This window comes from Pseudochaenichthys georgianus, chromosome 6, assembly GCF_902827115.2.
Source record: "Pseudochaenichthys georgianus chromosome 6, fPseGeo1.2, whole genome shotgun sequence".
In the NCBI taxonomy this organism is placed as follows: Eukaryota; Metazoa; Chordata; class Actinopteri; order Perciformes; family Channichthyidae; genus Pseudochaenichthys; species Pseudochaenichthys georgianus.
Genome location: NC_047508.1, coordinates 29,006,454 through 29,028,961, shown reverse-complemented (window position 1 = coordinate 29,028,961; position 22,508 = coordinate 29,006,454). Strand labels below are relative to the sequence as shown.

Below are 22,508 nucleotides of genomic sequence, written 5' to 3'. Positions count from 1 at the left end.
ACATTCGGTCTCCAATCCAAAAAACATTGAATAGCTTTTGCAGCAGTTATAAAGCTGAATGGTAGCAGGACATTCACAAATATGACTGTATATTTAAGTATATTAGTGTAAGTATACCTGATGTTTTCTAAGTGTAGTTGTTGTCTATTCCAGCTCATTACTTTAAAATTGTAAATGTGCATTAGCTGGGCAAAGGCATCTTGATGAATGAAGGTAACCAGGCAACTGTTTTCAGACACTTGAGATTAAGCCAGTGCACTTCCCCTGTTGCGCCTTTGCATTCATGATGCACAGCTCTTAGGGAGACAGATGTTTCCTACAGATAATATGAAATCACTTCTAGTAATCAGAGGTAAGTACCAAAAACACTGCAAATTATGGACACACACCCACAATCTTGTATTCCCATTACTCAATCTTACATAGTCTTTTATGTTCAAATGGCAAATATAAACATTTATTTGAAAAATATTACAGCGCATTTTAAACAAACATACAATATACTGTACTCATAGGTATGTGTATGTTATATTTCAAACTGTTAGATATGGAAAGAAAGGTTTATTTTTTAATCATGTATCATCATCATGTATCATCATAAGAAGGTGAAATGGTTAAAGAAAACGGGATACATTATTTGGACTTACATATGTTTTTCAGGAAGTAGCTTTTTTCAAGGGGTAATATCAATTGCTTACAAGCCGTTATTTGATGCTTTTGTTCAGGAGCAATTCATAGACTTTTGTATGAGCGGCACCAGCTTGGATCAAGGCCCTAATGCTGCTGTAACAAATGTGCTATATAAAACCAACGCTTCCGCTCCTTTGAATATAGATAGATCAGTGGAAATCCCTCTGAATCCTATCAGTGGTTGACCAGCACGGGGAATCACGGGTAATTCTCATTTATTACAGGGTATTTCACAGCTGAGTCAACACTCAATCCAAAAGTGCCTAACAGTATCAGCCTCTTCACAGGATCTGGAAATGCATCCTTTTAGGAGAGGTATTGTTGAAAAATGTAGGTTGTCTGTGTTTCTTTGTTAGAAATAAGATGCTCCTATGTATTATAATGACACAAAAGCCTGCGTGTTAGGCCTGGTATTTTAGAAACACAAAACCCTCATTTCCATCAAAACAATTGAGAAGGAAATGGAAGGTTTGTGTGGATACGCTGAATCTGTAGTTCCAACTGAAAGTGGATCATGTGCTGTATTTGTCCAAAGGCTTTTTCTCAGTCGCACAATCCAGACTGGAAAATCTTGTAAAATATTTGCATTATAAAGCATACTTCATTACAGACATTGGACTTTAAAGCTAATCTCCCAGCAGGTAATTCTTTGGTGAAAAAAAAGCTAATGATATGTATCTCCTCACATTACTGTATGTTGTTTTGACATCTGTATAACCAGCAGTTGTCAGTCCCCTATCATTGCTTTTTCTAAGCCCTGAGAAACCTATTCATCTTTAACTAGGAGCTACAGTATTGGCAGCCGGAGCTTTTAAGCCTGATCTTTATTTCTGAAAGCAGCAGGATATATGCGCCTGCAGTCTACATTAAGAGCTCCTGCTCTGTTCAGTTGAGTAAACATGTATGTATTGCATGAAAATGTGCAGCTTTTTGTCTTCAGCATGAATTTAATTTAATTTACTTTGTTCTGTAGTTGTCTGAAAAAGACCTGTCTTTATACACAGCCGTTTTATTTTATTATTCCTTTTAGCAGCCTACATTCATTTGTAACTATGATATTTTCATTTGGAGCTGACCGTAGTAAATTCATTTTGTTTCATAACAATAGTAAAAGTGTCCAAAACATAGCCTTGCCTTGAATGCGTCATATGATACAAAAAAAACACATGCATTCTACGTCTCGAGTATGGGTTGTTCATGAACATATTCCGTATTATGTATTCATACTGGGTGAAAAACAGATCTTCTTCTGAACACTGTTTACAATTATGCATACTCGACGGTGAAAATTCCCCTCTCAGGTTTCTGGTTTGTAGTGATATTTTAATCATTGGAAAGGTCAGGAAGAAAACAACAGGCTTATGGGACAAATATGAGACTGCAGTTGTCTCCGGCCAGCTCATGCTGCAGCAACATTAACAAACCAAAAGCCTGTATATCATTATATTTACATCCTTGTGTTTGTTTATCAGCAAATCCTAAGTGGGGATTCACTTTGGTGGTGCATTTCTTTATTCATGCTTATCCTAGCATTGAATCATAAAAACACATACTGTATGGAGAAAATTAAGTTATTGTTTCTGCAGTGATACAATTTATGGTTTACAATTTTTTTATAAATGTATTAAAGACAAACAATGTCATAGTTTTCCATAATTTAATAATATATAAAATCTTGTTTTACAATACGAAATAGAAAATAAATAATTCAAAACATAAATAAACAGTAAAGGAAGTACTTATTTATGATGTCACAATGCTAGAAAGAGGCAAATCACAGTTGCCAAGGAGATAGTCTCTTTTCAGGGTGGACATTTTGTTCACCACTTTAAAGCGAAGGGACCGCTGACTGATGTCTTCCTCTGAGATACTATCAAAGAAGAAATCCTCATTGAAGATTGGATTACGGCTCTTTCTGATGACTGTGCTGCGCTGCTTCTGGACTTTTCCGGGCACCAGAGAGAGGCTGACGCTGCAGTTGATAATCTTGGGGTCTACAGAGAGTGGATAGAGCCCCTCAGCACTGATCAGTCGAACCCGTAGTCTTTGGTTATCTGGGCAGTACTCTGCTGAGAGTCTCAGGCTGCCATCTCTCCCTATGGGTGCCATTCTTTCCTTCATTACCCTCTCTTTGTGCAGAGTCATGTCCATAGGGAAGATGTTGGGTGGCGCCAGGCTGTAGCTGCTCGGCAGGCCTTCAGCTAACGCATCTGATGCCCTCCTCATGACATTGGGGCTATTGTCTGTGGAGCTGCCTTCATCTGTGGACAGGGAATTGTTCCTGGACACCATTGCCTTCCTCATGTTCCTTGACAACAGCAGATCATGGCTCAGTGCTTTGAAGAGGGAAGACTTGGCAGGGCATCGGGTCAGCAGTGGTGAGCTGTAGGGAGAGGATTCAGTGGAGGAAGTTGTATCGCTGTCCAGAGCAGCCTGCCAGTTCAGAGAGTATCCTCTCGGGGAAAGCCTGGAAGTCAGGGAGTTGAGGCTGAATGAAGAATGAGAGGAGGAGGGCGAAGTTGAGGGGGAGAGTTTGGAGCACAAGCTGGACCGACTTCGGGGCAGCAGCAGGGGAGAGGAGCAAGGATCAGAGTGGAAGAGTGACTCCTTCCTCCTGGTGTGGGGGCTCTCCAGTAGGGTGCAGAAGCCATAGCAGGTCTGAGCTCTGGCCATGTGTGGAAGAGACAAGGCAGCCTGGCTCTGGGGGTCTGCATTGGTGGTCTCCTCATCACTGCAGCCTTCATAGGGGCTCTCATCCACACTCTCCACCTGGATGATGTGCGGGTTCATGAGCTCATAACTTGTCACCTCTATTTCAGGGCTAGCCCTCTCACATGGAGACGCCTTGGTGACTCGAGCAGGTCGGCTGTGCTCCGTATTTTTCATCTCCTGGAGGGAGGGGATGGTTGGGGGGATGCAGAACTCTGGGATGTTGTCTGGGGTGATGACGTAAGGACACAGGTGAATTATTTTGGGTTTGTCGCCTTTTTCTCGAAACATTATGTCACCAATTTTAAAGCTTAGTTCTGCTGATGGGAGAGGCAGGTTAGATCTCTCCACTGACACACGGATCTTATCCACCAACCACATGGGTCCTCTGGTAGCAAGTAGGAAACTCTGTAAAATCAAAAATATATCATTTTAAATTGTGGTATTATGTTCGGAAATGTAACACTCAAAGTGAGATCATATCTACAACCATGAACTTTTCCGAAAGCTTTCGTTACCTTTTATATTCTGAAGATATAAATAATCCACAAGGCTGTCCCACACAGGATGGACGGATAGCTCCTGCTTAAATCTCAGCCTGTTGTGAGAAATCCCAGAGGCTCTCTTGACAGCAGATGGAGCTTCTCTCTTGGCAGGATCGGCACATCTGTGGCTGTTTGAGAGACAAACACAGTTTAAATGAAGCAGGAAACCAGTGGATGTAACACACGCCCCCCCCTCCCAAACACAGGATTGCACAGGATCCTCCCTCTCTCGTTGTCCACCGGTTCCCATGGAAATATCCAAACTACAACAAAGTGCATTGCCCCTGTAACCACTGCTCTGTGTCGTGAGATAAGCTTTTACTTCTAGGTGAACAGCTGTTTTAAAGCAAATGGCAGACTTTTGATAAGATGGGGTGTATGAGTTTGTTCTGTGATCACAAACAAGGTTATCTGATAAGATACAAATTCAAAACATTTTAAGAACGTTTGAAGTTCCATTACCAAAAATGAAAGTGATAAAACAGGCCTGGCTTTAGAGCAACAGCTCAATCCGGCCTCTTTATAGCTTTCTACTGAAGCCCTTGTGTTATACAAATACATGTAACAGGTGTTATTGGCTTGGTATGAGTATAATATACCAATTCCATTTCTTCATTGAGGCCCTATACAGTATATCACTAATTTATTAATGTAATAATTGATTAAAGAAATATTAAGATGTTTAACACATACATCATTGCATCATAATTTCGCTTGGAAAATTCCAGATATATTTTTGCATCACTAAATTCACATGTCCCAGTTGCACATTGCAACATTGCACCCTTAGGTCTTCAACCTTCATGAAACATTGTCATATCAGTGCTACCCTCTTGTGGTGGCACATAAGCTATAGGATGAATGATTACCAAAATGCAGGACAGAAAACTGTAATTGTGGTGGATCTGCACTTTAGCTATAGTTAGTAGTTACTGTATTTAATCTGAAAAAATACATTAAACTTTTTTTTGACACAGACCTACACAGTACAACTGCAACAAGCGTCAGTTGTGCTGGTTTTGGTCTGTTTTCAATAAGATGCTAACGCAACAAGGACAGTCCCTTTACTATTGTCCTTTGGCTTATCTCCGCTCTCTTGGGATTCTAGAGGAAAAGGAGGGATCGTGTCAAAAGATTCCACTCTGCCTTGGCCAAGGTTCAAGTGGAGTAACTTGTTTACAATGCGTTACCAGGCAGGCACTCAAAGACAGAATGATGTCAGTGTTAACAATATACCAGGAAAGTCCTAATTGGAGGAGCTTCTAAGAATTGTTTTTTTGAAAACGTTCCAGACTCATCATCAATTGAGGCTTGCGTCTTAAAAATCTTGTGCCTCTTACACCAAGGTTAAAATAATGAATTTGAGTTCAATCATAATGTCCATACACAAATATTAACTATTTTAATGAAAATGTAATCTAAGACTAAAATTGATCACACACAGCTCCATAGACATACAGATGTACTGTGGGTCTTTGTGTGAGTCAACTTTTTGTTGGTGAATACAGTTTTACGCTTTTCAATATAACATGTCTAGTAATAAGCAGGAGGAAAGGTTTGAAGAAATAGTGTACTGTATAATACTGCATTTTACTAGTTTTCTTGACAACCACTGGTTTATTTTCCAAGCGTCTGAGCCTATGCTTGTATGGAGGCTTGAACATCGCCATTAGATGGCAGTATCTGCTCAGATTAAAAAACAACAGCTCAGAGATGATACACTGAGAGAAAGATGTTAGTGTGATTGAATACTCTCTAATTATTACAGAGATGTAAATCCAGCCAAAAACTCATCAAATGAAATAGAATACAATGTTTATGAAGTCATGATGCAATGTGCAAAATAAAACACCTTAAAATTCATTATTTCAAATATCTTAATAGGATAGGACTACATGTGTCCCCCCCCCCCCCCCCCCCCCCCCTCATGGCATAAAAAAAAAGACAGATCTCAGTCTTTTACATCTTTCGTGCGTTAATATTCAATCGCGTTTCTCGGGTTCATTTTATCTCGCACGATTGCTCATCTGTATCTCTGAGCCTAGCGTTGAGCCTTTAAACCTATCTTCATCTGGCTAGGTCTATGATTATCACAAACCAGTGGTGTCTGTGACGTTGCTTCCTTTTTACGGCGCATAGATATGCGGTCGTTTCTCTTTTTTCCCCATCTCTCTCCACTGATAAAACGAGGAGGGGCTTGATGCTGTGGAGGAGGCAGGCAGGCTGAGCTGACCCGCTTGCGGTGTGTGTGTGTATCGTTTAGCCTACATCCAAGCCAGGTCGCATGCATTAACGAGTGACAGACATCAGGTAGGATTTCAGATTATTTTCTTTTTTTACCCCCTGTGTGTTTTCAAACCCTGGCGCTGTTGTTCAAGGTGCTGTTCCTCCCAAACGGGCTCACTACAGGGAGGACCGCTCGATGTTGGCTCAGCAGAAGCGCTAGAAACATCTCATATTCATAGCCTGCAGACGACCTTTTCACATGATAATGGGATGTGTGTCACTTCTCCGTGTCCTTGCTTTTATTTTGATTTAACACCAGTCGATCTACTTCATCCGGTGCGTTATTACGAGCTTGTCAAATCTATTTCTTCGCCGAATGTTTGACTGACTGCTTTTGACATTGACAGATAAGAGGTAATATGATGAATATTGAATTGGCTACTTGTTTGGCGTTGTTGCTGCATGTTAAATATCTAGGCTTGCCGAAAATCGGAATGGGCAACTAATGCTGCCCAGCTCCAGCATCCTTGCTGCTCTGCAAAGAAATGTGTACAGTAACTTGGACTTGACCTGAATGTTATCTGGATCGGCTTAACATCAAAGCTGTGTGGGACTGTCGTAGCATGGAGGGATGTAACCAATGATGATTTACAGTAGGCTGACAGAATCGTGGGCAGAGTAGGCAGGGGATACTCTATAATGGTCTGTTTGGTCAAGTTTGTTGAGCTTGCCAGCCCACTAATCCTTCGGCCCAGTGATAGAAATCTGCATTTTTTTGGATCTCTGTAAGAGAATTCATTTTTTATCTCCCGGCACCTGCATGCTTGCTGAGGTCGGAGTGAATGCTCACCTGGCTCTACTTTCTCCATGACACCTGCAGGGGGGATGTGCATCCCCTGAAGGACATGACTCCCTACTGTAGGCCGCCCTGCTGCCTCATACAGATGTGTGTGCGCTGTCAAATGTTACTGCGTGATTGTGAAATACAGGGGCCATGCAGTACACCCCTACATATTTCCATGGTTGGTTTTACAGTTTGTGGAACACATGTATGAGACCTGGGCTAAATTGATATGCCAAACCACATTAGCAACACGTCAGCCTCTTTCGACATTCTCATTTACAAGAAAAGCTTTTGGCTGCTATCACAAACTGTTGAAAAAAATCACCCCACCCCTCTACAGTATTAGCAGCTGAGCTTTCTCTATGAGAGGCATCTTCGACATTAAGGGTCAATCCAAGGATACTCATGGCGTGAGGGGGTTTCAAACAAAGATTGAAGAGTGACATGAGTGATTTAACTAGAAGAGTTGAGCTGTATCAGCAGGCAGCTGTGATTCTGGATAGCTTTATACAGTAAGGCACCATATAGAGACCTGAGGCTTGATTCCAAGTGGGAGTAGCCGTACTAAAAATGGAATCCCTGGTGGTGCTGTAAGGCACAGTTAGTGTAAGATAAAAGCATCCGACAACCACATTATAGGGAAAGGTAAGGGCTCCGCAGCATGCAGCATTGTTGCATGTTGCTTAATTGGTCTTTCTAATTCCCACATAGCATCTGTGTTTGTGTTTGTAATCAATTACATGCTAGGGCCGCTTTCTGGTTTTACATGTTCTGAATAGTAAACAATCAGCATAAAGTGTCTCAAAACCAACGGTTCGGTTTACAGTTGATGGTGTCAAGCATTACCGTTTTAGCTTTTTTCTGCTTCAAAGTGTGCTTCATGTGTGATGGTAAAATTATCTCAGCTTTTAATTAATAGCATTACCAAAGCCATGGAATGTTTCTGTTATCAGATATATGGATACTTAACCTTAATAATGCTTACATTCAGTGATATATGTCTGTAGTGCCATTTATAAATGTGACAAGGATGATGTAAACAAAATTGGGATTTTTTATTTCTTTAATTGTGTAAAGTATCTTAATAAGAAGTGTTCAAAAGCTGATTGGTAAAATGTGCCAATAGAAAATAATCTCCAGATTACACAGTGCTGGAAAGGCTTTATGAAGCCTAAGTACCTTTCCCCTATAATGGCATTGAGCTGTATTGTCTGTAGGATTAATGTTTAGACTAGCCATAACATATTTGCTCCTTTCTTGATATTTTGTAATCAGATACCTAATTTTGCAGGTACACTAAAGCAACATCTCAATAGAGGTACACTGCACCTGTTGGTTCACCGTACAGTAAGAGCATTCGGCTTGCCAATGAGTCCAGAAGCGTAGACCTTCCCAATCTGAGCATCTACAATGAGCACTGCACACTTTCCTACAGCACAGTACACAGATATAATTAGATCACAACACCACCAATGTCACAAGCTCACATGAAGCATGCATCTGCCAGCGGCAGCAGATAAAAGCCTAGTGTTCCACCAAACACAACACTGGATACTATTCACAAGACCCAAGGTTATAAAAGCAATGTTTGTGAGCTTGTGCCAAAATAAATCATAACAATATTAAACTTATAACATAATAAAGAGCCCAAACTCGTAAGTAATGTGAACATTCTACATTTCCTCCTGCCTAATCTTTTGAAGTATTAGATAGCGGTAATTAAAACCAAGCACTATTTAAACGGTGCCTTTTTCCCACTCATTGCCAGCTATTGAAGAGGCCATTACCACAGTGATTCCGTATTATGGGAAGCTATTAAGGCTATCTCTGCTACAACAACTCTAGTCCACTCTTTCAACTCTGCGCCTAATTTACTGTGAATCACAGGTCACAAACATGGCCTTTAAATGCACCGCGTGCTCCCGTAAAGTGCATTTAGTCAGTGTTCTTTGAAATTGTGCAACCCGGGGAGAAGCATACAATCGTTGAACTGTTCCATAAATAACTGTAACAAGGTTCATGTATTTCCAAGTAAGTATTTTGATCCACAACGTGTTGAGAACAAGCACAATAGTTAAAGACAAAGGCTCAACTGTATTTGCTGTTCATTAGAAAGTGATTTTCCTCTCAGCTGTTTCAGTTGCTCCGTCATCAAGAATATATTCCTGGTCGGAATTCCCCAGGAAATGTTCTTCTGGGGGTGGGAAGTAAGGGTTTTGAGAGTCATTGGAGAGAAAGATTGTTGAACCATATTTAATGCATGAATGTGTTGGAGGTGGAAACTCAAACACACCCCATGCTGGCGCTGTGACCCAGCCTTTGTGTTTCTTCTTTACCAGTGAAATAGATCTCTCTTGTGTATTTCCTCGCTGCTGTCTCTCTGTGATCGCAGCCTCTTTAGGGCCTGGCTCGTTTCCAGATATGTTTCTATAGAAAAAGAGGTGGATGTATGAGCTGGCAGCCATCCTTACTCCTCCACCACATCAATCTGAATTCATAATTTCCGGTATTTTTTTCCCTAACAGATGACTGAGGCAGGCAGTCAATATGTGAGAGCTATAATGCAGATGGGAAATGTTTTCACTAGCAAACAGTTCCCAATGTGCTTTCAGATTTAAAGTCAGGTTGATCTCACATTAGTTTAAATTGGGGACACACATGATTTCTAATTGTTGGCCAATCTATCGATGCGCATCAGTATAACCACATCCACAGGTCAATCTATTGTTGGTCCAGTAATGTGCAGCAGTTTAATATAACTATTTTTAACTTCAAATTTGGTGATTATATCTACAATTATATGATTTTACTTTAATCGAGAAAGAATGCAGTTAATTGTTGTTTCCTCTTTCTTTTTTTGATCAGATCAGCAGACCATGTTCACAGGACATGACATCATTTATTATAATTGATGTAGAAAGACCAATATTAGGTGACGTGGTAATGTATTGAATTGAATGGTGAATAGTGGTGTCTGAAACAGCACTTACCAAAGTATTTACCTAATCAATCAATCAATCAATCAATCAATCAATCAATCAATCAATCAATCAATCAATCAATCAATCAATGTTTATTTATATAGGCCAATATCACAAATGTTACATTTGTCTCAGTGGTCTTCACAGTTTGTACAGAATAACAGTATGACAATACGACACCCTCTGTCCTTAGACCCTCACATCGTACAAGGAAAAACTTCCAGAGAGAAACCTCAGGGAGAGCAACAGAGGAGGGATCCCTCTCCCAGGACGGATAGACGTGCAATAGATGCCGTGTGTAAATTGAAAAGATAATACATTTGCAACATAGGTAGTCCAAATGTTTGGAAGTGCATGTGTGTATAATAGGAAGATGAATCCACGAGGATATCCATCCAGGACCTATGATCCAGGACCACAGCCACGACTCAAGATCCAGGGCTCGCGATGCAGGACACAGGACCGCAGGATCATCCATGACTCCGGATCCCGGCGTAGAGAGACACCAAGAGAAAGAAATGTGGGGAAGCTGGGTTAATCGGAACATGAGAGTACACAGGTATAGACAGAGAGAAGGAAGAAGTAAGATGTGGTCTGATCCGACGCGGCTGTAGTGATGCGTAAGCGGACTCAAGAAGTAGGTCCGTCGAAGCCGGTGTGGTCAGGTGTGCTTTGGGTCAGAGGCAGTGGCACAGCCGTTGGCACTTCTCATCAACAAGTCAAATTAGCTGCCAGTTTAAAGTAGCAGATGACAGGTCTGACCTCCCCATCATGCACTCAGTATAGCCCCACGACTGGTTTAGTGGCATAAAAGAAAAGAGGTGTGATCTGAAGGTTCTCTTAGCACCAGCGGTCAGCTTAAGTAAATATCTGCCTACTTACGGTTGCCTGGCTGCTGATACATTGGAGTACATTTAGGTTTTTCAACTTTGGCAAATCTATCTCATACTTTCACCAAATCTCTTTTGTGTGTTTTGAGGTCGGGCTATTCTGTTGAATTATAATTGAGCATTGAGCAAGTAATCTGACAAAAGCTTCAGTAGTTAGGCTGACATTTTAAATAACTCACCCTTGTGCAAATTGCATAAATAACCCTAAATAGCATTCAGTTGTACTCTTGGTAATTGTGTAATTCACACTTAATTCTGTTATGGCTCTGTTTTGGTGTTACAGAGTAACACAGGAATGATTGGGAACATGACCCACTCTGCCTGAGGCAAACTGATTATCAGTGCTAAAGCTCATGTGATACCTGTGCTAAAGATCATGTGATACCTGTGCTAAAGATCATGTGATACACAGCCTCCTCTGAAAAGGGTAGAGTGGCTGACATGTTTCTCTGTATAGCAAGTTTGAGGGAATACAATGAGATTCCATTGTCATTGCCTTGCATTTAAGTATAAAAGGAGTAGATGTACTCTATTGTGTTGAAGTCAATAATTGTCCTCCTGTTCTTACAGTACAAAATGGCAGGTTGGGTTTTAATGGACACAGAATCCATAGAGCACAGTTCACCACCTTGTAGTCTTTGTTCAGTTATAATGGCTGCTTTTGTCGACTTGCTGTAACCAGCCAAGCGTCTTGTAAGGGCTGCTCAGAGCATCTAACTGTCTCTTTGTTGAGAGATTTGAAGGTACATGCCAGTTTTTTTTCGTGCATTCACAGTTTCTTTTGGCTCTGAAGAAATGTTAATCACGAATCTAAAGAATATCTGCTGAGATTCTGTTTTTATGTGTTCTCTGATTTTGGTAGTGTTTGTTGTAGCCAGTACCAGGAAGGAATCACATTAGAGGTTTACTTTCAGAGGCTGTGATGGTTTTCCCCCATTTATCAGCATGCTGGTAGTGTTTTTTTCTGGCAGGGGGTCTCCTAGGACCGCCACAGGAGCTAGAGGTCGATGACAGTGGGGCAGAGATCCAATTTATTGAGACACTTGCCATCGATCGACATCAATGATACATCACAGCCAAATACAGCAGAGTTCAGACAATAATCATTTGATGAGGAAGTGAGTTTTAACACCGATGACACAATACTTTCAATTATTAATAAAGATCATAGAGCAGATTGAAGTGATCCCAGTTTGTAATTTGCACACAATAGGAAATCTCCAAAGCTTGAGAGGCTTACACCATGTTTGGACAGAGAAAAGCTAGCTGCGTTCGGTCAGAGGTGAAATTAAAACAAAACAGATGGATAAAGTAAACACAGAGATATTGCTGGCGAATGGCATGGTACATCTTGTTTTAAAGAGAATTGACGAGGCAGCAGCTTCACATCAAGGTTAATTGAGGACCGTCGGGTCCTCTGTGTTCACAGCAGCTGTCAGGCTGTTTTTGTGACTGCCTGAGGGGAAAGACTCTGAAGAGCACCACTGAAATTACTGCTATCCTCTGCTCTGATCCTCTGCAGGCTGCAAGGGCCGCTGACCGAGCAAGAAATCCCCCCCTCCACACTGTATTTTATCCATCCTCTCTCTCTCTCTCTCTCTCTCTCTCTCTCTCTCTCTCTCTCTCTCTCTCTCTCTCTCTCTCTCTCTCTCTCTCTCTCTCTCTCTCTCTCTCTCTGCTCAGGGTGATGTAGTGTCAGCACCTTGAGTCTCAAAGAAGAACTGTGGACTGCCCTGACACACTCTTGTTGAAATGATTTCACATTGCCAGGCGGAAGTGCATTTAGCAGCTGGATGCTGGACTGTAGTGTAAGTGATGGTGTTACTTTAGCCTGTATGTTCAGCTCATCAGCAGTGCAGTGACCTTGTGGTAGGGCAGAGGGACTCTCTGGTTACCATCACGGCCCGTCCACACAGCGGCGTGCGTTGACGCTTGGAGGTGGGCGTATCTGAAGCTTGGGGATTTTTTGCGAGCAACGCGACCAACAACCAATCACATGAATCTCCCAACCCCAACATACAAAGCAATAGCAATGTTAAAACGAAGTAAACTGGATATAAAATCCCCAAACAGGCGAAAACCTACCAGTTTCACCCACTGTCTCTGCCACCTGCCTCCATGCCTCGCTCCTCCGGTTTGTATCCCGGTAGATGAACAGAGACTGATCATACAGCACCGGGTGATTCACTACCGCTATAATGAATTTTAACTCAATTTTTTGGAATATGAGGTAATGACCTGCGTCTCTCCCAGCATACACGCGGTTTGATTGGCTAGCGCTTGTACTGGCATATTTGCATTCAAAGTGAATGGGCAGAAGCGTTGGAAGCTTCAACGCACGGCGCTGTGTGGACGGGCCGTCAGTGGAAGGCAATAGCTAGGATTACATTCGTTGTTCCGTTTTTGGTGATAGAATGATAGTGTTCTCATGTGACCATGCGATGATTGGTATTATCTACTCTAGCATTTCTAAGTTGTTTCTAACACGTTGAAATCAGGATTATTTTATAATTTAATGTACTTATTTTATTGATGCTGCTGCGGCTCTAGATAGCATTTATCATATGAAAACGCTGGCCTCTTTTGAAACAGAAAAAAGGGGTTTCTAAAAGAAAAATGAAAATGAGCACGAGTGTGAAAAGATTTAAGGCTTTAAGGCTGCAGCTTTACTAAAATGCACATGCAACACGTTAAAAGGTGTGCATAGCTATACAGTAGCTCATCGGTACAGCATTCAACATCTGTTAATTAAAAGAAAGAATGTGTTGACTCAACCTTAGTTGTTCTGCTGATCCTCTGGGTCAAGTGCAGCACAAATTCTAAATGGTCGCTTTGGGAATAGGGTCACCTGGCCTGATGGCACAAAATCATTAGCAAAGGAGGAAATTGTAATTCAAGTCAGGCTTTCATTATACAAAATCTTGATTCATACAGTAACCTTGTTTATCGGTGCGTTGTTGTTCTTAGAGCTGAACGAGAGCTGAATATAAATGTTGACTTTCCTCAAAACATGTATTGTCTGGGAAACCAGAAATGATGAGCTCACTTGAGTTTGTGTTCAATTTCCTGTAGCTGTGTCAGCAGCACTGAAGTGAGGGAGATATCAACATCCTCCTAAAACAGATTCTAATATAAATCCTCGACTCTCAGCATGTCCTTTTAACATGTCGTTATATCCATACCATATCTGTTGTACGTGTAGTACGCAAACAAGTGCTTTTTATTTTCCCTTCCCTTCAGGTTTTCTCTTTTACTCCTTCGCCGTGGCTTTTCTGTTGTGCCACTGATTAAACCTGCTTGTGAACATGTGCATTACAATAATACAGGTATTCAAAAGGATACTCATGTTATTTATAGAAGCATTGCTTCATTTTATCCGCAGCTCTGAATCATGTTGTCAAAGTCAGTGAGCCATCAAAGCAAGTGGTCATTGTTCCGATGATGCACTGCCTTTTCCATACAGCACAACATGAATGGAGAGGGTTTATGTAAGATAAGACATCTTGAAAATGCTCTAAATAGGGCAACCATTATATGACTACTCTATGCATGTGCTTGCATGTTTTCACGGATACTCCCTAGCACTCAAGCTGTAAAAGTTGCTGGACTTGGACTGCTTATAACTATTAGCAGTCTTCATTGGATAAAACAGTGGCTACTTAAACTAAATAAGGGGCTTAGTAGCTTTGATTTGAGGCCCCTAAAGTACTTGGTTGTACAGACAGTCAACAGTTTGGCAGCAAACAAGAACAGCCCTATGTGCTACTTAAAGTATATAGTTGATGTTAATAAGGAATATTTTGTACCTATTGGAAAACTGATATGTTATGCGTTCTACTCTACAAGATGAATGGGAAATGTGAACTTATACAAGCACAAGTTACAATTTGCACCAAGTATAATGTAGGCTCTCAAGACACCTTGAATCTCTTTTTCAAATTGGATCGCTTTCTAAAGGTAAGATGTTAAACATTTTCATCAGCTAAAGTGCTGCTGGCATCTCTGTATTTTTTCAACATCCCCATGAAATGCTTAAGCTTTGTCTTCTCTATTAATGCAGTTGGCATAGGTAAAGTCGTTGCTGTTTAAATTGCTATTAGATCTACATAACTGAGGACACTGCAGTCACATAATCCCTCATTTCATGGTATTTGACTTGCAGGCCAAGCACACATGGATCCTTCTTTGCAAACACAAACTTGTGTCATCATCTGTTCATTTATGTTGCAAAATGAGAAATATATCCAAGCATGACAAATGTTTAATACTGTGTGTGCAATAGTAATATAGTAATTCTGCAACACTGCAACTAAAACTATTAGTAGCTAATAAAAAGGAGCTTGTCTAAGCAATTGCTTCCTCAGAGTTGTCATTAAGCCTCTTGTACAATAAGCAGTGTTCCTTTCATCAAGAAAACATCAAAACATTTTCCCCTGATGGATATGAAAACATTTCTACGGAATCATCCAGTGTGCAAATATTACTAAAACAATCTGTATTCAAGAACATGGCACAGCTTTAGCACTACATTTGAAAGATATAAGATTAGAGAAGGGTTAAAGGGGAGACATGTATTTATTTTTGCGCGAATAGTGATGCTGTGTATAAGTTTAAAATGATATGGTGTTAAATTCTTGCCACCCTTACCATCTGTTGAGTCCGCGATATGGCAGCTGTTAGTTTCTCTCTCTGGTGGGTCTTCAGTTTCGTCAGACATGAGATTGACGGACCTGCAGCCAATAGAGGATAGCTGCTCACCCGCAGTGGATATGCTACCCCTGCGAGGCTATACCCACGAGATGACACCCTCTCACCCCAGTCTGGCTGGGATGGAGTCATATATCATAGCCAGATGTGTGTGCCAGCCTGAGGTCAAGGGTCATCCCAGTGCTAATGATCACGGCTCTCTTTGAAAACGCATGAAGTGGCTGATGTTCATCTTGCTGCCTCTGGTAATTCTTAATTTCCTCTAATTTGTTGCTGATGTGTCTCATTCATTATCCATGCGCTCCGCCCTTTTCATAATCCAAAATCAAATGTAATGTAGTTCTGCCACACTATTGATGCGGTTATTTAATGACTGTCACTGTATTTGGCATATATTTGTGAGGAGCTCATACTGGGAAACATGCACTATCTTTACAGTTTGATTTCATTTCTGTGTGCCTGGGAAAAGCCTGTCATAAATTACAGGAATCTCATAGAGTGAGGCACTGTGAAGCTTTTTAAATTCCCCACTGGGAGGTGGGACAAAGAGACAGCGGATCAGGCTGTGCTCTGAAAGGGCGATCTGTATGCAACTTCAGTCGGAGACAGCATCCTCGACACATGGCAAAAGCTCAGAGGCATTGCTAAGAATGTGGCTGGCTTGTCATATAAGGCGGCTCACTCTGCACTCTGTTAGCTGGAAGCCCTGCTCATTCAGCCACACTTTGGCTTTGGGTGGATAAGGATTGCTCAGGAGGAACTCCTTGGTGTCTGTAGTGCATTGATTCCCAGGTTTATTTATTCCAAGCAGTATTTTAGTGAGTGAGCCTTCCTTTAATTCAAATCAACAGCAGTAAGGATGGGATGCCAATATCTTCTGTGCATGCATAGACCAGGCCTGCATGTCTCACTGAGAGGGATCCGTCTGCCTCCCTTTGGTGCAGAACTGTGGGACTAATTGAATTACACAACCCCCTCCTCAGCTTCTCAGTCCCATGGGAGTGCACGACTAATCATTTGGAATCTCTGTTTTTCAGAAATGGGGAATGGGGCAGTATATCAATGGTTCTCCTATGAGCAACCAACTGTATAGCCATTTATTTTTCCATAACATCTCCATAGCTACCCTAGGATTAGATGTCGTCACTCCAGAAGACTCAAAGCCTTTTGACCTCTGAAGGTCATGGTCCCGCCAGCTGGTGCCCAGATGTATCTCACTAAGCTACACTGCTCTTCTCAGTGAAAGGAGAGTTCAATTAAGTAAGTTGTCTGATGACCTTTCCTCATACCACAATATTTAAATGTGGTTACATTTATGTCATTCCACACATGTACTGCTCTTGATTATGTTGGTGCAGTTTGCCAAAATAATTGTGTTTGTAATTTTGAGAGTGTGTATAGATTGTATTTTACATTTTGAACTACCATACTATTCTTTATACTTACACCTTATATATATATATATATACATATATATTCCTGTAATATATATATATATATATACATATACTTATATATATATATATATATATATATATATTAGGGATGTCAAACGATTACAATTTTTAATCAGATTAATCACAGTTTAAAAATTAATTAATCATTATTAATCACCATTCGAACTATGTCTAAAATATGCCATTTCTTTATGTATGTTGTTGTGGGAATGTAAAGATAAATGAAAGAAGGCGGATATATCCATTCATTTATGTTTATTATAAAAAAATTATATGTGTGTGAAAATGAAAGACAGCCCACACACCTATCAATCATCAAACAGTGGGGTCTTAATTCATTACGTGTTGATTTCTATCAACGGGGTAGTACTTCAGGAAAGTAGACAGGGGGGGGGGGGCTAGTGGAGTACTTCGACCACAGAGTGTGAACGTTGTGATCAGCTGTTTTAGCGCAGTTCTCCAGTGAAGGGGGGAGTCTCCCTCCGCAGCCGGTTGGCGTAGTTTTGGCACAATTCCGTTGTACAGACCGACGTTAACAACAGCCCTGTCTGTGCACACGGAGACCGACTCTGTCGTCCGGTGATCTAACCGCCTTCTGGAAAAGCTTCACAAGTACGTCGGTACGCAAATGCGCTTTGTGACACAAGTGACGGTACGCATTTCAGATTACGCACATAACCTGCGTACCAGTTATGTGCACCCCTGTACTACAGCAAAAGTATTCCTGCAGCAACACCACGCCGTTATCTTGATTCTGATTGGCCAGAAGACATTATCAAAGATGTTCTATTGAGAAGACGATCACTACGTGACAAAAGTTTTCAAAACAGACACTCTGGACACCTTTAAAAAACACCTCAAACACCATCTGTTCACTCAGGCCTTCGGCCTCAACTAAATTATAGTCACTTATTTCCTGCTATTGCTCTGTATGTCTATTATTACCTTTTGTTTTGTTACTTCTCACTGTAAAGCGTCCTTGGGTTTCGTGAAAGGCGCTATATAAATTTAAATTATTATTATTATTAAAACCGTTTCTGGTCTTCGGTATTTCCAGACAAGTGGCTACTGAAATCAATCTTACTAACTGCTGTCTGTGCAATTCTCGGCACGAGTTCGCGGACTTTATTTGGGGCTAAGCCATTTCTTGGTATGTGTGTTGCCTACCCCAGCCATACCCTGGCGCTGCCACTGGTGGGATGTATGGGGCGGGCCATTCTGCACATAAGTTAAATGCGTTAAATATTTTAACGCAATTAATTCCAAAAATGTATTACCGCCGTTAACGCGATAATGCGATTTGACAGCATTAATATATATACTTATATACTTATATATACACTATATACTTACACTATAACTGAAATATTGTTGGCAAGCAATTAGTGTAAATGACCTTTCCCTGCCCTACGGTGTGAAATAGTGTGCATTCAAGGCCAAGTGTAAAATGTCAACTGCCAGAAATCATAAGCTCACAGTTTAATGTATGTACAGTAAAGCCCTGTTTATTGTTACCAACATCCACAGTGTCATTTAGGGTCATTCATATTAAACAGATTCTGGTGTTAAAGGGGACCTATCATGCAAAATGCACTTTTTTATGTCTTTTACACATAAATATGTGTCCCCGGTGTGTCGGGGAACTCACGCAGCGTCAGAAAATAAAACCCTTTCTCTTTTTCTCCGTACCCAAATCTTTTAAAAACCGGGGTACAACAAGCGGATACAGATTTGCTGCCTATTATTACGTCCAAAACACAGCAGGCATTGTTTCTGATAGCAACTTTCTGTGGGTCCACCATCCGAAATTATCGGTCTGTGTTTACATTAGCAACCCTCGCTAACACTCAGAGCTAACCTGTACTGGAGAGAACTTTAAATAGCAGGAAATAAAAAAAGGAACTCACCTTGTGATAAACCCGCAAGAGAAAAAGCATTTGAGCTCCATACTGTTTCAGAAATAATCCTTGATATGGTTTAGAACAGGATGGCGTTTTATCACAGCAGAATGTAACTTTATCTCTGGTAGAATTCTGATCAGGCATTAGCTCCGCCTCCTCTTTTTGTTTTTTTCAAGCTAAGGACCCAAAATCCACGTTTCTCTAACAGGGCTGGAATAGAGGGATATGAGGGATGTCTAAAATGCATGATCTGTTTGTATTTTGAGCAAAACACATCATCGTCATGTTTTTATATTTTTTTATATATCTGAGACCCATAATATATGCCTTAAAATAGCATGATAGGTGCACTTTAAGAGAGAATTAATAATATGAGCAGTGTAAATAAAACACTGAAATAGATTATTTTTTTCACGTTTGTTTCGTTATTATCGCTTGAGCGGTCAAACTTCACCTGACTTTTCTGTATACAGTTAATTGATGTTCTAAATGCTTCACTTTTAGTCATGATATGTATATAAGGAAAATCAGTTAAGCTTAGAAAATCGTCCTTTCAACATGACTGTGGCAATAAAAATCTGCAACAACAAGCAAAGTATTCTGTACCTTAAAGTGTTCCTCTTTGCCCTCTGTCAAAAACTCTCAAAGCTGTGGTGAAATGTAGGACATTGGGTGTCCCTACCATCTGTCATTATGGATCCCTGTGACTGTCTTTCATTGTAGCCCTCTCATCATTAATCAGATTTACTGCTACATCTGTAGGGCCCATGCTAATGAAGTAACACCCAGTGCAGAGACACAGCATTGATTTAATTTCCTGCCTCTCTGGCTGCTCCCCGGGCAGCTCGATGGAGATTACATGGCGATGTCATATAAAAGGAGAGATTAAAGAATCTGTATCCAACTAGAGTGTCACAGTTGTGTGCTCAGCGTCACAATTAGATGCAGAAATGTAAGAGACGGCAGCAGAGATGGGGCTCATACCGTGGGCTTCGTCTCTTTCCTACAGATCTTTGGAGCGAAACCTTTCTGTCTTGTTAGCCCATGCCGGATGTGGAGGTTGGCAGGTTTTTTCCTCTCCCACACATCTCCTCCAATGAATCGGGTGATGCTACTCCCTGTCAGACATCTGCGGAGAGGCTACAATGAAATGGATGGGTTGTCCAGTTATTACAGGACAGAGGAGGGCACCATTTGTTGGCTGCCTGCATGCTTGCCTGCCTTCTAATATGCTTCCCCAGTGCCTGCAGTCTGTCTGCCAGTCTTTCTTATTGGTGGTAGAATGATAAAACAAGCTTGACTGAATGTTATAGTATTGTAACAATGTATTTATATTCTTAGTTCGTAAAATAAAATAATGTTGTGAGTAGTTGCATGAAAGCTTAAATATCTTCATGTTTAATGCATTGTTTTATACCTTTCTTTGGTGAGTTATTACAAGCATAAACTGACATTTTCAGTATGGCTGTTGTCTCCATTTTCTTTGAGAGAAGAGAACGGCACTAGCCTAATTACTGCATGCAATAGATCCAAAAGACAGTGCACTTTACGCACTTCCCCCAACTAAAATACAAGGAATAGCCTTGTTGCACTTAGTAATTCGGACAGATCATTACAGGTCAAATATGAAATGTTTTTCCATGTTCCAGCCCTGTGGCCCGCTGTTCCTCCTTTTTGTTCTTACCTTTGCTGAGCACATTCTCTGCCCCTTCACTGAACATAAAAGTGTGTACAAAATATTTTGGACAAAAGAGCCAATTAAATCCATGCCTACGGCCTGGAGCCTAGTTCTTTCTATGAAATTGTTAACTCTATTGTTGCCCAAGGAATTAAAATGTAGATACTTGAAAAGATAGTTTGTTGATGCCCAGATGTTCTTCAGAATAGATCAAAAGACAACTCTTTGTTGGGCTTTTTAATGAGGGCATTAACTGCTAGTATGTATAGGAGAACCTGATATTCAACTCAGGTTTACAATCACCTCTTTGATGTCCGGGTGTCATGGCTTGGCTCTCAGCCACAACAAACGCGCGAACAGAAAACGAGGGCGTGAATAGAAAAAGAGTTTATTCACTGCTGCTGAAGGACACAATCAGGCGAAACAAACGACGAAACAAGAGGTCAGCTGGTCGTGGCTGCTCTTTGCGTTGCGTTCTCCTGCCAGAGAGAGAGAGAGAGAGAGCGAGATTCCCGGTCCCGGTCCCGGTCCTTTATCCGGCTAACTCCAGCCGCCAGGTGTCCTCAATCCCAGCTGATAGACCAAAGGGAAAACCTTAAAGGAACATACACACACCAGAGATAACAAGGCAGGGGTCGTTATACCCCCCCCTTAAAGTCGGTGTCCCCAGGACCACCGGCACACCAACTCTGACAAAACAAAAAACACCAGTAATGAACAACACAAATACAAGACATACGGCACCCCACTTCCAACAAAACCAACAATTGCCACATACAACCCTCACACTGCCAACCGCTCCTCCCACACCCAGCCACATCTTTAGCAACACAGGTATTGAGATGTCGTTTTCTTCAATTTTGCATTTGATGTCCTGATACTTAATTTAAAATCCAAATCCCCACACTCTCTGTGATAGATGTTTGCCATATTCTGATCCGTGCTGTCACTATACTCACCAATTAAAGATAAATGGCCAAAAGCTAAAAGGCGGTGGATTTAGCAACATGTAGTTCATGTAATTCTCCATGTCCACTTGTTGCTGATGGTTGTGGTAGAGGAGCTGTAGATGTTGCACTAACATCTGTAGCATGGTCAGTAGCAGTAACAGTAGCTACTGACCATGCTACAGATGTTAGTGCAACATCGACAGCTCCTCTACCACAACCATCAGCAACAAGTGGACATGGAGAATTACATGAACTACATGTTGCTAAATCCACCGCGGGGCATAAACAGAAGGGCAACCATGGCAACCATGCTCTGGGGTCTTCTTCGCTGCTTTTGGTGTATTTTGTGGCGGAAGTTACTACGCCACTAACAGGCCCGGCATATGTACTACAGCGTTTCCAGTGGTCTCGTGTGAACGGACACGTTAAATGAGCCGAATGCGTGTGAACGGAAGACTTTTTTGAAAACGAATTTGGTGCGTAAACGCAAACGTTCCCGTGTAAATGTGGTCTTAATGTATTCATTTTTAATAGGCTGTTAGTGTAGGTGTTGTGTTTAGTGTAGATAATGAAATGTTGTTATCGAGACTCGAAAAGCAGAAATAATAAGAATTCAAGTTATGGGCTGGCTGAGTGCCCCCACTTAACTAATTACAAGTCAAATCAAATAAAAATAAAATCAAGTTTTATTTATATACTGTAGCACATTTATAAACGATGTTTGGTCGAGCCAAAGTGCTATACATATAATAAAAATAGCCTACAGTAGAGACACTTTACAGCTAAAACAACAGCACAGATTGTTCAGAATATCAGTATGAGAAAAACGACACCCTCTGTCCTTAGACCCTCACATCGTACAAGGAAAAACTTCCAGAGAAAACCCACAGTTTAAGGGGAAAAAATGGGAGAAACCTCAGGGAGAGCAAC

General features: G+C 41.1%; 2 protein-coding genes across 6 annotated transcripts in view; one reads left to right on the top strand and one right to left on the bottom strand.

The window, feature by feature from the left end:
* Positions 1-2,433: 2,433 nt before the first annotated feature.
* c2cd4a (C2 calcium dependent domain containing 4A) lies at positions 2,434-3,803 on the bottom strand. Its single transcript, XM_034085714.2, has one exon. The coding sequence runs from the start codon at positions 3,778-3,780 to the stop codon at positions 2,434-2,436; it is 1,347 nt and encodes a 448-aa protein (XP_033941605.2). The 5' UTR covers positions 3,781-3,803.
* A 2,342-nt stretch (positions 3,804-6,145) lies between these two features.
* tln2b (talin 2b) overlaps positions 6,146-22,508 on the top strand; it is a 91,899-nt gene continuing 75,536 nt past the window's right edge. For 3 of the 5 annotated variants that reach the window (XM_034085356.2, XM_071203513.1, XM_071203510.1), the window contains exon 1: positions 6,146-6,254. The gene's annotated coding sequence lies outside the window, so the exon portion shown is untranslated. Of the gene's footprint in view, positions 6,255-6,565; positions 6,585-16,806; positions 16,853-22,508 lie in introns of those variants that run through there. The other 2 variants (XM_071203512.1, XM_071203511.1) reach the window with 2 other exon arrangements.